The sequence below is a fragment of the Zingiber officinale genome, chromosome 7A (assembly GCF_018446385.1).
Source record: "Zingiber officinale cultivar Zhangliang chromosome 7A, Zo_v1.1, whole genome shotgun sequence".
Taxonomy (NCBI): domain Eukaryota; kingdom Viridiplantae; phylum Streptophyta; class Magnoliopsida; order Zingiberales; family Zingiberaceae; genus Zingiber; species Zingiber officinale.
The window spans coordinates 129,707,550-129,725,206 of record NC_055998.1 but is presented as its reverse complement, the minus strand read 5'-3'; the positions used below and the strand labels follow the sequence as shown (position 1 = coordinate 129,725,206).

General features: G+C 42.0%; 1 protein-coding gene across 4 annotated transcripts; it reads right to left on the bottom strand.

The window, feature by feature from the left end:
* Positions 1-3,122: 3,122 nt before the first annotated feature.
* LOC122002537 (L-type lectin-domain containing receptor kinase VIII.1-like) lies at positions 3,123-17,500 on the bottom strand. 4 transcript variants are annotated; one of them, XR_006117669.1, is made up of 3 exons: positions 6,735-6,919; positions 6,494-6,595; positions 3,676-5,481 (listed from the first exon to the last, which is right to left on the bottom strand). XR_006117669.1 is itself a non-coding variant. In XM_042557739.1 (2 exons), the coding sequence occupies exon 1, from the start codon at positions 17,337-17,339 to the stop codon at positions 15,099-15,101; it is 2,241 nt and encodes a 746-aa protein (XP_042413673.1). In that variant the 5' UTR covers positions 17,340-17,500; the 3' UTR covers positions 3,123-3,139; positions 15,087-15,098. The 4 variants fall into 4 exon arrangements, 3 of the variants coding, with proteins under 3 accessions (XP_042413673.1, XP_042413672.1, XP_042413671.1); XM_042557739.1 differs by lacking the exons at positions 3,676-5,481; positions 6,494-6,595; positions 6,735-6,919 and adding exons at positions 3,123-3,139; positions 15,087-17,500; XM_042557738.1 differs by lacking the exons at positions 6,494-6,595; positions 6,735-6,919 and adding an exon at positions 15,087-17,500 and having other exon boundaries at positions 5,167-5,481.
* Between the last annotated feature and the right edge of the window lie 157 nt (positions 17,501-17,657).

Below are 17,657 nucleotides of genomic sequence, written 5' to 3'. Positions count from 1 at the left end.
ACCAGAGTAAGATTCAAATTTGAACAATACCTAAGTAGAGAGTGAGAGTCATGACCACGGGTTGCTCCAAAAGGCTGTAGAAGTTAAGTCCACGGGCGTGTTTCCTTTGCTCACCAACGACCTCTCGGTCAGTATTCCAGACTCTTGTCCTAGTTGGAGTTATAAGCGAGCATTCTCTTGCGACCAACGACCTCTCGGTCGGCATTCCAGACTCTCACCTTAGTGCGAGTTATAAGCAAGCATGCTCTCGTGATCAACGACCTCTCAGTCAGCGTTCTAGACTCTCACCTCAGTGTAAGTTATAAGTGAACATGATCTCGCGACCAACAACCTCTTGGTCGACGTTCAAGACTCTCGCCCGAATATGAGTTATAAACGAGCATGCTCTTGCAACCAATGACCTCTCGATTGGCATTCTAAACTCTCGTCCCAGTATGAGTTATAAGCGATCATGCTCTCACGACCAACGACCTCTCGATCGACATTCCAGACTCTCACCTTAGTGCGAGTTATAAGCGAGCATGCTCTCACGATCAACAACCTCTCGGTCGGCATTCTAGACTCTCGTCCCAATACGAGTTATAAGCGAGCATACTCTCATGACCAACAATCTCTCGGTAGGCGTTTCAGACTCTCGCCCTAGTGTGAGTTATAAGCGAGCATGCTCTCACGACCAATGACCTCTCGGTCGGCATTCCAGACTCTCGCCTCAGTGTGAGTTATAAGCAAGTATGCTCTCATGACCAACGACCTCTCGGTCGGTATTCCAAACTCTTGCCCCAGTGCGAGTTATAAGCAAGCATGCTCTCGTAACCAATGACCTCTCAGTCGACAGTCCAGACTCTCGCCTTAATGTGAGTTATAAGTGAGCATGCTCTCACGACCAACGACCTCTCGGTCGGTATTCCAAACTCTCGCCTTAGTGCGAGTTATAAGCGAGCATGCTCTTTCGACCAACGACCTCTCGGTTGGCGTTCGAGACTCTCACCCCAGTGTGAGTTATAAGCGAGCATGCTCTCGCGACCAATGACCTCTAGGTCGACATTCCAAACTCTCACCCCAGTATGAGTTATAAGTGAGCATGTTCTCACGACTAACGACCTCTCGATCGGTGTTCCAGATTCTCTCGGTCGGCATTCTAGACTCTTGCCCCAGTGCAAGTTATAAGCGAGCATGCTCTCGCGATTAACGACTTCTCGGTTAGCGTTCCAGACTCTCGCCCCAGTACGAGTTATAAGTGAGCATGCTCTCGCAAACAACGACCTCTTGATCGACGTTCCAGACTCTCACCTCAGTGTGAGTTATAAGTGAGCATGCTTTCGCGACCAACGACCTCTCGGTCGGCGTTCCAAACTCTCGGCCTAGTGTGAATTATAAGCAAGCATGCTCTCATGACCAATGATCTCTCGATCAATATTCTAGACTATCCCCTAAGTGCGAGTTATAAGCGATCATGCTCTCGTGATCAATGACCTCTCGGTCGACATTCCAGACTCTTGCCCCAGTGAGAGTTATAAGTGAGCATGCTCTTGCGACCAATAACCTCTCGGCCGGCGTTCCAGACTCTCGTCCTAGTATAAGTTATAAGCGAGCATGCTCTCGCGACCAATGACCTCTTGGACGGTGTTCCAGACTCTCGCCCCAATGCTAATTATAAGATAGCATGCTCTCGCGATCAACGATCTCTCGATCCACGTTCCAAACTTTTGCCCCAATGCAAGTTATAAGCGAATATGCTCTCGCGACCAACGACCTCTCAGTCGGCGTTCCAGACTCTCGTCCCAGTGCGAGTTATAAGCGAGCATGCTCTCGCGACCAACGCCCTCTCGGTCGGCATTCCAGACTCTCGTCTCAGTACGAGTTATAAGTGAGCATGCTCTTGTAACCAACGACCTTTCGATCAACACTTCAGACTCTCGCCCCAATGCAAGACACAAGTAAGCACGATTCTCGCGACCACTTGTTAACAACATGGATGTTATTTTTCCTCCCATCTGTTCAAACATCTCTAGCATCACCTAGCTGTACAAAGAGGATTTAGCCTCGGCAGGGATAATCGGCTATGCTCCCGTCCCCGGTGTGCAGGTTAAGTCACAAGCGTGCCAAGGTCTAGTTAGTCGAACTGAAGCCTCCTTCGACTAGACTTGGAGGGGAGGCTTATGATACGGTGTGTAAAGGAGGGGTCCGATAAGGCCAAGAAATCAAAAGTCAAGAGGATGTGACAGTCAATAGTCAAGAGGACGTGATAGTCAACAGTCAAGAGAAGATGGGAATCAGGGTTGCTTCCCGTGAAGGCGATGTAAAAGGTCTGCCATTTTAGACATCGGGTTAAAACCGGTGTAGTATCACTTAACAACACCGGTGTTCGAATCGGTTATTAACCGGTATAGTATCACTTAACGACACCGTTTCATCAACGGTGTAAAACCGATGTAATATTATATATTAATAACACCAGTTTTGACAACGGTGGAAAATCGATGTAATATCAATATTGTTTAACGATGCCGATTTCGATTTCCGAAATAGTGAAAAATCGATATTATACAATATTTTAATAGTACAAAATTTAATTAATATTATTATACATCGGTGTATCTAAACACACCAAGTCAATATCCATATAACCAACACATAAATATTATTCTTATAATATAAAAAGATAATAGATATTGTACACATCAAGTCCGTATCCACAAATTACACAAATATTCTTCTTACAACATCAAAAGATAATTAACTATGATGCCTAAATCGCATTGGCTAATGATAAATCACCGACAGGGGTTAAATCACCTTGAAAAATTATATCAAGCTTATAGTTGCAGGGAGCAGTGTTGCCATTTTCAGTCAACTTCTGTAAAAATCTTCTACCATTGTTGACTTTATGTTTGTAGCTGATGCCAAACGCATTTCATCAATTTCTATTGTAAGCAAGGCGTCGCATACAACCCGTCCAACTTGGAGAATTTTTAGGCAACCTGATAGGATGTAGTTGTAATGAGCAAAAAGATCAACAATGAAAGATCAACTGCAATAGATAGGGCACTTACCTGCAACTGAGCATCGATGATGTGGTTTCTTTGTGCGTATGTAGTGGATTACTGGTTCCATCTCATAAATGTGCTTGCAGTCCATCCTGCTTGATGAAGAACAACAGACAGAAAGAACACGGTTTATAACTTTAATAATAATAATAACATACCTTTTGCTTGGGAAACAAAAAAAAAAGTGAAACAGACTAGTCATAAGGTTCTTCATCACTTGATAAATAAATATACATCAAGCATTGTTCAAGGAACATGAACAATTGAATCAACAGAATCTGTTAAAAGGTTTTTTTGAGTTGTTAGAAGGAAATATAAGTAGAAAATTATGGAATGTTGTTTACGGCATTAACATATCCAGGGAATACGCAAGGACCAATGTTTAATTGTATATGATACCAATGTTTATTGTATATGATATTCTCATTTTCTAAAAATGTAATATAAACTATTCTAATGTTTTTCCATTCATAATTTCCAAATGGCTTACTATTAATATTTTCTTCAAATTAACATTAACAAGTACAAAAATTTACTGCCTCCTTTGGTCTTGAGCACAGTAAAATGTTTTAAGGATTGAATATACTAATTACCATGATGTTGCAAATCAACCGGAAGAGAGCTAAATCACTGCTTGGTACACTCTACACACTAATAGCATGATTCACAAACATAACTGCTACTAGCATTGTAGATCAACATTGTACAACATATGATTATCCAGTATGTAATATTTTTATATTACCAAGATACAGAATATGAAAGAAACAATTGACCAAACCCAAATTCTAAGGTTTTTTCAGTATCAAGAAAATAAAAAAAAGCAACATGCAAGGATGATCTGAACTTAACAACCATATAAAAAGCATAGAGATTTTTCTCTTAGTGAAAGATGGGACTTGATCAGAAGACAAACACAGTCCCAGAATATGCAATCAATGAGTTAAAGATCGATGCAATGAACTTGCAGGATAATCAGAACAATAAGATAAGATGGCATTCATAATTGTATTATTATGCCATAACTAAAATCCATGATGAAGCAATGCCAACTACATCAAATTCTTTCCTACTTTGACAAACACACTAATAATAGCATTAAATAGAAAGTTGACCACAAAAGATTCAGCAATGCCTACTTTATACATGAAAATGCATCAATCAATGAACTTGCCACAAATGAAAACAATATGAGGCATGCATGATAGCAAGGATACACTTTCCAGCATATGAAGGAAGAAGTCTCATTTCAGTGACTTTTGACAATTCCAAATCATCATTACTTTCTGAATCTGAGCTTTCAGACTCTTCATCTTCGTCGCCTATCTCGATCTGATGAAGAATCCAGCAAACAGTACATAAGCAATAAAGCAAAAAAAGCACAGGAGCCATCAGCCAATCTGACTATCCTCAATGGTGTAACTCAAATTTGCCCCTCAAATAATTCAAATCCTTCAGGACATTATTACTATAAAGGACCATTCTCAGCTAGTAATCACCAACTCAAATAGGCAACCTCAAGCACCAACATGTAGCTATCCAAGAAACAGCTTACCGGTAGCCCCTTAATTCATGCTTAGAAAATTCAAGTCAGAGGCAACAAAAGTTCAAGTTTACCAATCAGTGAGGGAAAATAGCGCATTATCGAGCACCACAATGAATTCTCCAAAAAAACACAGAAAGCTTTCTAATGTTCAAGATAAACAGAAAAGAAAAAAAAGTTACGTTTTGTAATTTTGATCCTTTGGATTCAATAGAAGTTCAGGTAGAACCGCCCCAAACTCAGTCATAGATCAAATACCTGAGTATAGATGCAAGGAAAGGGGTAGGTCTCCAGGTCCCTTGACACAACGTGGGGGGACAACGACAAGATATTTAATGATATTCAACTCAGACTTTAACTTTTCATTATCCTCAAAGTCCTCATCGACTCTATGTCCATCATCAAATGTGACAGATGCAACATCAATAAGAGTCCCCAAAGCAAAAATAGTAGAAGCTCTAACCTGCCAAACAGATGTTGAACTACAAGAATTTTCCTAGTAAAACATAGACTACAAAGATGTATAAATTCTACCTCGGGCTATGGTTCCAGCAATTTAGGTAAAATAGTTGCTACTCCATCTGCATGAGAACCTATGATTTCTACTTATGGAAAATCTTCCCAGAGCTTTCCCGGCCCAGACATAAACAAAGCCATGGAGAAGTAAAGGTTCAGTTTGCCCATCACTTGGATTAGCAATTTGTAAATGCTTCAGGGACACATTTAAAAAATTTACTTGAATACATGCTTCTTGTCTCCGCCGATGTCCATCCATTATAACTGCCAAGACAAAAGTAGTCATTGCTCGCTGCTCAGCATAGGCATCCATGCTATCATGAGACCTAATAAATATGTGTGACCACCATCTTTCACCAGATCTACCTGACAAGACTGATATCATTAAAAAAAAAGTAAACAATAAATTAGTCATTCTCTAGAAGCTAGCAAAAAGATGAAGGAACACCTAGATCAAGGTCAGTAGTCTAGCAAAAGATAAAGGACAAAAGTAGATTAGCATGGATGATGGTTGTAATTACATCAGGTAAAGTATGTAGGAGTATACTTTTCAATCAGTATGGAATAGAGATGAATAGTTATGTGTGTACCTAACACTGACAAAATAAGGGAATGCCAGCAAAGAGCATCAACACAATCAAAATCATGTCACATGGCATTTGTCAATGGCTGTCCCAACAAGAAGGGTCCTATGCATGAGCTACTAAGCTCATGTGGACAAGGGTCAATAAGTAGTCTTCTCAAACAAACAAAAAACATGGTACCATGTAGGTCATTCTCCACCTCTTATCTATATCCTTCCACTTCATCTTACACCCCATAATCCCCCTCCCGATCACTAGAGAACAACACAACTAGAATTAACAATCTGGCACAATGCCAAACTAGCATAGATGTGATCTAGTTCCAACTCCATGATTCGACACGCATCTTACTCAAACTTATATGACACAGATGTGTATCCAAGTGTGACATAAATGTTTCCAATTGTTTTTATACATGATCAATAGAGATCTTTGAAATTCCACTCGAAGTGTTGGGATCAAAGACACAAGTATGAATTGGGTAGATAAAGACTAAAGATTCTAAGTATCATAGTCCAATGCACGTCATAACAAGATCACAATCCTTTAGCAAGAGGAGTGGTTGGTAGAAGGCCTTGTCCAAATAGGCATTAGTGGTTGTGTAGAATATCAATTCTATGAAGATGGTCCAAGTGTGAAGACACCATGGATGTAGCCAATTATTACTATATTTGACGGTCTACTTCACTAAGGAACAATTTCCTAAATTAGGAAAATCAATGGTACTTAAGAAAATACTATACTTTACTATAAAAGGAAGAAAATTAAGGAGTTGGAAATTTACCACTGTCTTAAGTGTCTACCTGAAGAACTACTGGTAGTTGTTCTGGTGGTTTCTTATGTTCGGAGCCATGGGCTAGCCACACCTCAAAAGCTGTCAGTTGCTTTGTAAAGAATGGGCTTGGCTAATTTAAACAAAGTAAAAATATTAGTGAAGAGTCTCAGGTAAACAATGGATATGAAACAGGAGAGCAGTTAGCAGCTCTCATAATTCGCTCAGCAAGTAAGAAATTGTGAAAGAGACTTGCAACTAACAGGTCTTACCTAAACAGTCTCTGGAAAAGATCTGCGCAATTGCATTTAACACTATTGTCCACATTTCCTCTCTTGGAGAAGGCGCTAATTAAAGCCTCGTTGGCTTCATTGAGTAGAAGCTTGAGGCACACTTCTACCTCTTCTTCCGATAGATCAATTTGATCCACGAGCGACTCAATTACCTAAGCCACACAATCTTTAAGAACCTCAACTAAAAATAAACAAAGACAGGAAAGCACATGGAAGAAACAAGCCCAGGGTTCAATGACAGCGAGAAAATCACCTTGTTGAGCCGAACCTCCAAAGGGCTGGTCCCCAGGGCGCTTGTGGTGGGCATGGCCAGCAGGGGATGAACAGCCACAGATCCGTAACTACGAGTGACAGATGCAAGATTGACGAGGAGTGGAGAAGGGAGAAGGGAGAGGGAGGAGGGTGATGAGAAAACAAGCGGAGGCTCGATGGAGGAAGGGGTGGAGGAGGCGAGGATCTCAAAGAAAAAACAAGAGGAGGCTCGATAAGGAGGAGGAGAAGTAGCAGAGGCGAGCGAAACGGAGGAGGGAGAGGGAGGAGGGTGATGAGAGGAGGGATCAAATCAGAAGAAGGAGATGAGGAATCGAGGTTACCAGATATGAGATCGAGAAAGAGTGGAGGAGGGCGACTTCTAGCGACCCGACGACGACTCCAAGCCACACAGGCAACCTCTTCTCACTCAAAGGGAGGAGTTGGAGGAGATGCGGTGTGGTTGGATGGAGAAGCAAGGACGTCCTGTGTTGATCCTGATCGGGAGAGGAAGGGGCGTCGATCTAGGAAGGGGAAGAGGGAGATGAGGCGACGATATACGGTGGACGGCGCGATATAGGTTTAGGTTTAGAGGGAAGGGTGAAGTGTTGCAAATTTCGACTAAGTATTAGTGGGAAAATTATATTATTTTATTTTATCATAGACACCGGGTTTTAAAAATCAGTGTTAAAATCAGTGTCTATTAACGAAAAAAAAGATGCTCATAGACATCGGCTTAATGTCTATGAGCGAAAATTTACGCTTATAGACACCAATTTTTGAAAAAATCGGTGTAAAATACTCAAAGACATCGATTTTTGCTTAAAACTGTTGTTGTTCCACCGATGTCTATGAGGGTTTTTCTTGTAGTGGTTGCTCACAAAGGCCAGAAAATGGGTTCAGGTGAGCCCTTTTCAGGATGGATGAAATCACCCAGGCGAGTGGAGCTGGAGCAGAAGACCCGGATGAAAAGTCAACTTCAGGTTGATTGGAGTTCGGGCGCTCGGAGCTACTCTGAGTGCCCGGAGCTACTCCGAGCGCCCGGACCTACTTGGTCCAGCAGGGGAGCCTTGGCGAGACGCCCCTATGCGAAAGAGGTTCGAGAGCCCGAAACCCTTCCAGGAGCTCGAACCAGAGATTTCATCCAGATCCGTTGCGACGCGATCTGTTGCGATGTGAATAAAATTTTATCCACGTCCAAGCACCTGGAGCCCTTTCAAGCACCCCGATCAGAGCTATAAATATAACCTTGATCCTAATAACTAAACACAACACTTGTAAACATTCTACTTTCAGTTTAACTTTATAATTGAGTACTTTCATTGATGTAAGAGGTTTCTTCACCCGAAGGAGACTTTAGTGGGCTTTCAAACGTCTTGAATTATCAATCTTCTAATTGTAAACCAAGTAAAATTTCTGTGCCGCTTTCTCTTATTAATTTGCTTGCTACTTTTATTTTTATACAAATATTTATGTTAATAAAGCTATAAGTCGAGAAAGATGTTCCATCTTTTTATTTTAGGCTATTTACTCCCCTCTAACCGGCCACAAGGGACCAACAAGTGGTATCAGAGTCCAACTACTTCAAGGGGACTAACCGCTGACCGAAGCTCAAGAGATGGTCAGACCGAGTATCTATTCGAAGGGGAATTCGCGAACTGCAAAAAGAATATTGAGGTATTTTTTAAAATAGATTTTGAATTATTGATTATTATGAAATATGATTTTGCAGTACCGAAGGACAAAGAAGAATATCAGTGGATGAAGAAGGAGTAAGCTGACTTCATGGCAAACAGCAAGGCATAGTTCCATATGCTGAGTATTTTACCGCCACAAGAAGTCAACCAGATCAAAACCTATGAGTTAGCCAAGGAGTTCTGGGAGAAATTCCTGGAACTACACGAAGGGACCTTGGAAGCAAAACTCGCGAGACGAGACCTGCTCTAGAACCATATTAGTAACCTCCGGTTAGAAGAAGGTGAAACCATCACACACCTCCACTCAAGGATCAAGGAACTCATCACCGGACTCACGAATCTCGAAGAAAATGTAACCGATCAAGATTCACTAAGGTACGCGCTTAACGTATTCCTAGAACTCATCCTAGATGCATATTACATCTCTAAGGATTTAGAAGTAAGTACATTAGAAGAATTATTTTCTATACTTGAAGTGTATGAAACTAGATGTGCAAATCTGAAGAAGGACCCTAAGCAAAACATTACTTTAAAGGCAAAAATCAACGAACCAAAGTCTGAAACGTCCCTTGGCAATGACGAAGCAGCATTCATGATAAGAAAGTTAAAAAAAGTTATTTAAAACTAATAACTTTAGTCAAGTGCAGGGTAAAAGAAGAAAAAGAAAGGTAATATACTACCGCTGAAATGAAGAAGGGTACGTGAAAGACAACTGTCCAAAATTAAAGAGCAATGACAAGGATAAGAACAAGAGCAAGGATAAAAGACTAACCCAGAAAAGGCACAAGAACATAAATGCGACATGGGATGAAACTTCATCAGAATCATAAATCCAAGTCTATGTCATACTTGCGCTAATGGCAAGTCACCAAGAAGAAGAAGACGAAACAAGTTCTTTCGAAATGAGCATCGAAAGCATCGATGAAGGGGGAACAACGTCAGAAGAAAGCATCTCTGTAGGGGAGTATTAGAAATCAACAAAGTAAATTAGGTACGATCTCTACCTCCTGAACTTTATAAAAATGTTGTCAAAATTTTTTTATAAATTAGAAGTTGAAAATAGAAAACTTAAAGAAGAAAATGAGGAACTAAAACTAACCTTAGCTACATCTTGTCGATTAGAAGACTTCGATAAAATAAAAATAAAAAATGAAATTTTAAAAGAATAAATACAAAAATTTCTGCACAAATTTTTATACTTCAAATTTTAGGATCTATAAAGGACTAAACTGTCACATTTTTTTTTTAATTTAAAATGATTTCGTAGGGTTATTCATATAAACTTTATTTTTATGTGAAAATTTTATCATGTTCTCTATCTAAGAAAATATTTTCAAAATTTTTTTACCATTAGCGAATTTTCTATAAATTATTTATCTAAATACAAACTTTTAATATAAAAAATTCTTGAAAATTTATTTTTTTAAAAAAATCTATGCAAAGCTACTTGTTATAATATATATTAAAAAAAATTTTAAAGATTTTTGAAGCTTAAAAATTATTTTTAAGATATTTTTTTTAAATACATCCTTGTGTAAATATTTTATTTCTGTTTAAATTAATTTGATAATTTAGTAAAAAAAATTTATAACCTTGGTTATATCTGTTTTACTGTTATAAAAATTTTAAAAAAATTTCTATGATTAATTTTTTTTTTAATTTATTTTTTTTTCAAAAATAGTTTATAAATTATAAAAATCCAAATTTTTAAACTTTAAACTTAATATATTTTTTTAAAATAATAATCACATTAATTTTGCCCCTTAGACTCAGTTTTAATTTTATTTCAAGTTATTTTCATAACATACCTCATTTTTAATATGATCAAAGTGAGAGATTTAGTCTAGAGGAGGATACATTTCTAAAAAATTATGTACTTGTAATTTTTTTTGTTGTTAATTGATTTTTATTTATCCTAACTTAACTTGGAGTTGCTCACATCAAAAAGAGAGATTATAAGTATCCTGTAGTAGTTTTGATGTGAACAATCAAGTGAAGTTAGGTCTTGTTATATTTTAATGTCCTGTGTCTGAGTGTGCAAGAACTTAGGAGCATAGGAGGTCGAGCAAAAGACGTAGCTAGCGAAAAGGACGACACAGGAGAGAGTTGACGGTCTCGATGCGTTCGAGGGACGAGGTGCTGCGGAAGAGTACGTTAGCGGACGAGAAGGAGGCGCGTGGCGTTTCCGAGGGACGAGAAGTCGGAGTGGAAGGTTGTTCGAGAAGGCCGGAAAATAGGTTTGGTGAGCCTATTCTGAATGGCTGAAATCATCTAAACGAGCGGAACCAGAGCGGAAGATCCGGACGGAAAGTCAACTTCAAGTTAACTAGAGTCCGGGTGCCCAGATTGGCTTAGTCCAGCAGGGGTGCCCTGGCTACATGCCCGAAACCCTTCCAGGCGCCAGGACCAGATATTTCATCCAGATCCGTTGTGACGTGGATAAAATTTTATCATGTCCAGGCGCTTGGAACTTTTTCAGACGCCCCGATCAAGACTATAAATATAGCCTTGATCCTAGTAGCAAAACACAACACTTGTAAACGTTCTACTTTTAGTTTAGCTTTATAATTGAGTACTTTAACTGCTGTAAGAGACTTCTCTGTCCGAAGGAAACTTTAGTGGGGTTTCAAACGTCTTGGATTAGCAATCTTCTGATTGCAAAACCAAGTAAAATCTATGCGTCTCTTTCTCTTGTTAATTTGCTTGCTACTTATTTTTTTGTACAAGTGTTTATGTTAATAAAGCTATAAGTCGAGAAAGATGTTCGTCTTTATTCACCCCCCTCTAGCCGGCCACAAGGGACCAATAGAACCTCTTGATATAGGCTCTCAGTGCCTCCTTGGGCCATTACTTCAGAGCGAACAAGTTAACGTTCATTTTCCGGTAACGGCGACTGCTAGCGAAGTGATATAGAAACACCGCCTGAAAGTCCTTGAAGTTGTGAATTAATCCGATCGACAAGCACCTAAACCACCTCTGTGCTGATCCAGAGAAAGTGGTGAGAAAGACCTGACACTTCACCCCATCGGTATACTGATGGAGCGTGGCCGTGTTATCAAATCTGGTCAGATGGTCCTCCGGGTTGGTCGTCCCATTGTACTCTCCGATCATCAATGGAGTGTAATGGCATGGTAGTAGGTCGTCTAGGATCCCTTGCGAGAATTGCCTGTTGATATGTTTTGGGGCATCATCGACCTTTGGTGCCTTTCCCTTCCGTTCGTCCCGGATAGGTGCGTCACCCAATGAAGATCTTTGCTCTTTATCTGCCCGGCCTTGTTCCTCCGAAGGGGTATGGAACAACGGTCGGTGAAAGGGGATCGACGCATTCAACACATCCTCGTATGTGTTGATCGACTTTTTGTTCTGCCTCTGAACGGATATATTTTCCAAGCGGTCTCTGTATCTAGTCTGTTGTCTCGCTGCTGACACTGCGGGTTCCTTTACTTGACACTCGATCATCGCCTGCTACTGCTGCTCCATAATCTTGGTTGTTCGGGCTTGTATAAGCATGTCTAATTCCTCCATTGTCAGTGTCACTATCGTGAGTCATCCAACTTCCTCCATCTCCACGTCTCAGACACAGGTTATGTTTCCACAAACGACGTCAATATGATTATGTCCGAAAACGGTGAAAAAGACTAGTTGGGGATGTGATTCCTCGGTTGACCGCGCAAAGACTCTGCTTCAATCTGCAACATAAGAAACGTCAATACTAGTCCAAGGAAGAGGTCCCCGGTGTTGGCCCTCCGACGCTCAAGTCAGTCACCGACATAGTAGAAAGATGACGGAGTAATCCAGTAGCGCTGAGAGCACAAGCACAAATAACAAATATCACATATATCCTCCGATGTATGGACCCCCTTTTATAATAATACTACAGTAGGTGACGTGCATGTTTCTCAAGATGCGAACAAGTTTTCCCAACTGTCCTATGAAAAGACCTATCAGGAAAGTGTACACCATTCCTTAACAAGATATGCAAATCCCTAATATGATAGTGGAAGCTTCCGTCGTACGATTTACCTATTAACCATGCCCTATTGTCAGCAGCATTATCTTCCAGAGGAATACTATGAGATATGGAAGGGATCCCGCTGTTTAACCAAGCGGGGGAGTCGTTCGACCGGAATTCCTCTCCTGGTCAATCTCAACTGCTCTATTTTGTAGTACCTCGATTTTATATATTGCTTCTTGCCCGACCGGACAGATGACTTCGATCGGCATAACATTCACTAGGTCATTTATGAACATATGATGTTCTTTCCGTCGTAACATTGGTCGAATAAGTAATCCGCTCATATAAACTACCTGGCCGATCAAACACTTAAGGTCCAATTGATAATTGACGTCAACTTCCGCTCGACCACCTTTAATGGATCCGTTAGTTCTCTGACTGAATCATCTTAATTTTGATCTCTACGTCAACTACTGATCCCATTTTAACTTATACTTGATAGGTGCCTTTTACCAACGTATCAGATTATGTACCTACTGATTGGTCGGTCTACAAAATCATTAAATTATTTTTAATGATAAAACAAAAGAGCTTCTTTTATTTTATATAAGAATGCTCTGTTTAAAAAATATATATATGAAAAGAATATTTGATGAATTTTAAAAAAATATTTATAATCTTGACGATGGGTGACCTTCCTTGGATTGCTTGGCTCATCAGATAAATTTAAAAGCATAAATGGCTCCTCGACTAACTACCAAGGAATAAATTTTTTATCCCATTAAAAAAAAAGTTACTCTGCTAAAATACCTTGCCGTAGAACCATGTCCAAGGGCATGAATTTTCGATTGCCAACATCATTTGAACTTCTTGGTCCCTTTGTAATAAAAAAGCCTGATTGCACCGAAATATACGGTTTTTTCAAACAATATTAGTATTTGAGCTAAAATAAAAAATTATAATTCAAATCTAACCTTTAATTAAATTAATTTTTAATATTAAAAATATAACTCTTGAGAAACACACAATAAAGTGTCAAAAGAGACAAGTTACACAACTAGACCTGCAGAATGCTATGCTGGATCTGATCCCCTCATGTATTTCTGATATGTAATATATATATTAAAAGGCCAAGAGTACAATAATTGAATATTAAAAGCTAGTCAGCTAATCCAATGGGGGCATAATAAATATTGTCAAAGTGTTAGATCATAATCCACTCCTATACATGGATCTCTATACTCCTATAGATTGTTTTTGTGTGTTCAACTGTCCCTTGCAAAAAAAAAAAAAAAAAAACTATTTCTAGTCCTTCCTACAAAATGTATCAAAAAGACAAAACTAGATGTCTACCTCTATAGAAATGCATGGAGACTCATAGTATCTCTCATGTATAGTAAAAAGACAAAATTAGATGTCCACCTCCATAGAAATGCATGGAGACTCATAGTATCTCTTATGTATAATCATATATGTATAGTCAATCTCTAATCCTAGTCAATACCTCCATAATAAATGAACATCTAAAAAATAAATGCTTCTATATTGTTAACTCCGGTCAACAAAAAGTATAGTGTTGATTCTACAAATAGTCTTACATGTCTCTCGTAGGAAGACGTCTTTGTGTCAACATCCAAATATCCAAAATGTAAATTATATGACTAGACTGAATAAGTGAATATAGGACTCACACCGTCTACACCCATGACTTCTTAAGACTCATGTAAGCCTAGGGATTGTGGTCCATGGGATCAGTCGGGCACAAGTAACCAATGAACTTGAACTTCATTGCTTGTTGTAAATTACAAAACTCGTATACATATACAACTAGATTGAATAATCCAAATAAATAAAAACTAAAATGACAAAAGAATTGAGGGTTCATATGAGCCACGAGAAGGAGAAACAAAAGGATGCTTGTCATGTACAAGTGCATTAGGCTACAACAAATTGACTAAGAGACGGGAGTAGTTTTTTTCTCTATGTACGTAAAAAATTGATCCTTATCCTATTATAAATTTATTATTTTATAATAGATAAACAAAGTGAGAAAAGGATATACAATCCATTCTTTCAGAGAAAAGAAGAGAAAGGGGACTATTTTGGCTCAAGAATAAAGGACTGACTGACTGACTAATAAACCAGAGGCAATTCCACCACGCAGACACCCTGTCCTCGTCCCAAACACCCTGTCCTCGTCCCCACAAGAACACATGATAGCTCTCTTACCTCTTACACTGGCCTAAGCTCATTCTATAATCACAATTGTGATAGAGATGCCTAAACTGTGTGTTATAAATGCATTAAATTGAATAGGGAATTAATGGTTCGAAAGATATGAGAAAGAAATTAAACAATTAATTCAGAACAAATGTCTTATTGCATGTAAAATATATATTGAATTTGATGAATTATGTTGAAATTTAGTACCGTCATCAGGATCTAAGGCCCTTCGCCGGCGCCTCCACCACATCCTCTCAGTGTGCTCCTCAACGAGGAAGAAGAAGATGAAGACATTGATAGGTTCAGCCCCATTGCATTGTAGTCGGAGACGCTGTCCTGGAGGCTTAGCAATAGCTGTTGATTGGTGCTGAAGCTCATCGACGGCTTCGACGCCGGAACAAAGGGTGGGTCGGCCTCCCCGTTGAGCATTTGCACGGCATTCCTCATCGCTGGCCTCATCAAGGAGTCCGGGTTCGAGCAGGCTAAACCGACCAGTAGCATTCTCCTCATCTCTCCCTCGTCGAATTCACCTTCCAATCGGGGATCGACCGCTTCCAGTATCCTCCCGTCGCCGTGCAAACCCCACACCCATTCAACCAAGTTGCTGCACCTCCTGGTGCTGCTTCCGGCGCCGCCTATGATGCGGTGGTTATCGTTGTCACTGTCGATGGGACGACGGCCGCACGCCACTTCGAGGGCAACCGCACCGAAGCTGAAGACATCGGTCTTCTCGGTTGCGCGGCCTGTGAGGAGGTACTCCGGTGCGAGGTAACCCATCGTTCCGGCTGTTACGGTGGCGTCCGGCGACTTGTCGTGCTCGACTTGGCGAGCAAGGCCGAAGTCGCCGAGCCGAGCGTGGTAGCCCTCGTCGAGCATCACATTGCTCGATTTGACGTCGCGGTGGATCACTTGGCGATCGAACTCGCGATGGAGGTAGGCGAGCGCGGATGCTACTCCGATTAGTATCTTTCTGCGATGTCGCCATCCTAAAGGCGCCGCCTTTGGATCGAACAGAGCCTTGTCGAGACTCCCATGGATCATGTAGTCGTAGACCAGGAGGATTTCACCCATCTCGTGGCACCAACCTTGTAGACGGACCAAATTCCGGTGCCGGAGGCCAGCGATGATGGAAAGCTCTGAGAGGAATTCTGCTCGCGCCTGCTGGTCGCTAGTGTGGCTGCCATTTTGGATGCATCTTTTAACGGCGACCATTTCTCCCGTCTCAGGGATTATCCCTTTGTAGACGGTACCAAAGGCACCATGGCCAATGATGCGATCTGGATCGAAGTTCCGGGTTGCTATGAGGAGCATTCTGTAGCAGAAATTCCTCGGATTGTTCACAATCTCGGAAGTCGCAGCCAAGCTCTCCCATTTCTTAGGAGACTTGGACCTCCGGGTGAATACCCAGAATCCAACGCCGACGACAGCCGCTGCGAAGACGAACGCGCCGGCCGTAGCCACCCCAGCGATAGCAGCGGGGCCCTGACGACACAACCCGTTGCTCTGGCACGGCGAACCTGACGATGACCTCACTGTGCCAATGATTGGTCCTTCGGCATCAGTCGGCACAGGGGCAGAAGCAGAGAGGGAGAACGGCGGCGGAGGAACTGAGAAGGGAAAGATGGGAATCGCGGGCGGCGGCGGAAGAGAGGCCGGTGTTGAAGGCGGCGGGGCAGCATAAATCGAAGGCGAGGAGAAGCTCCACCACTCGACACTGTGGATCTCTGTGCTCCCTTGAGTGGATCCAGAGAAGCCGACGTAAGCAAATTCGTTCAAATACTTGCCGAGATCCACCTCGAAGGAGAGTACGGGAAAGGCGGGGCGAAGAGTGGAGTAGGAGACGAATACCTCGAGCAGCCCTTCCGCAGCAGCGCCATGGTACTCGATCCACGTGTTGACGAGGTCTCCACCCTTGAGATCAATCGCGGCCGAGTCCAGGTCGGCGGCCCGCGACGACACTAAGCTTCCGAGGTCAACACCGACGTGGTTCGCATTTATGTCCTCGAACTCAACGTCCATGTGGGTATCGAACTCGACGGCGACGACGGAGGCCTTGCCTCCGTCACTGGCGTTGAAGAGGCCAAGGAACCCGCCGGCGTCGCCGAGGGAGTCGTCGTCGGGAGCGAGGAGAAAGGCCAGGCCACCGCCGTCAGAGGACGGGTTGAGATCCGCGACGGAGAAAGAGAAAAACGTTGAGAACGGGAGGGCGAGTCGAGTGACGGGGTGGCGGACGCGGACGGGCTCCGCGTAGAGGGCGCGGCCGGTGCTGGAGTTGGGGACGGGGAGTTCGCGCGATAGGCGGATGCTGTTGTTCTTCAGGTGCGCGTCGCCGATCAGCTTGAGGCTCCCCAATGTAAGCGATCGGAAGTTGAACATCACCGCCTCGCCGCCTCTGCCCCTCCCCGCGGCCACCAGAAGCACGACCACCGGCAGCAAAGCGAGCAGTCTCCGGATCGCCATTATGGGCGGCTACTCGACGAGCATAGCTTCATCGGAAGGTGAGAGAACAGAAGAAGAAGCTCGGAGAAAGGGAAAGCCTTGCGGGGAAAGGTAAGTGGTGGAAGTGGAGAGAACACAGAAGGGAGAGGGCAGGAAAGGCAAGGGAAGAGGGAAAAGGAAGGGGCGTCGCAGACAGGGGAGACGGTGCAAGTGAGCGCAGGCACCGACATGTGTCCCTCGAGCAACGGTAAGAGTGTGGAAGGTGGGTGGCCTGATTGAGCTGGATCACAGACTAATTAAAAAAACGTGACGTAGGACGTGTGGGGGCCATTGAATGCG

Coding starts and splice junctions, on each gene's coding strand:
- LOC122002537 (XM_042557739.1), bottom strand. CDS start 17,339: ATGGCGATCCGGAGACTGCTCGCTTTGCTGCCGGTGGTCGTGCTTCTG.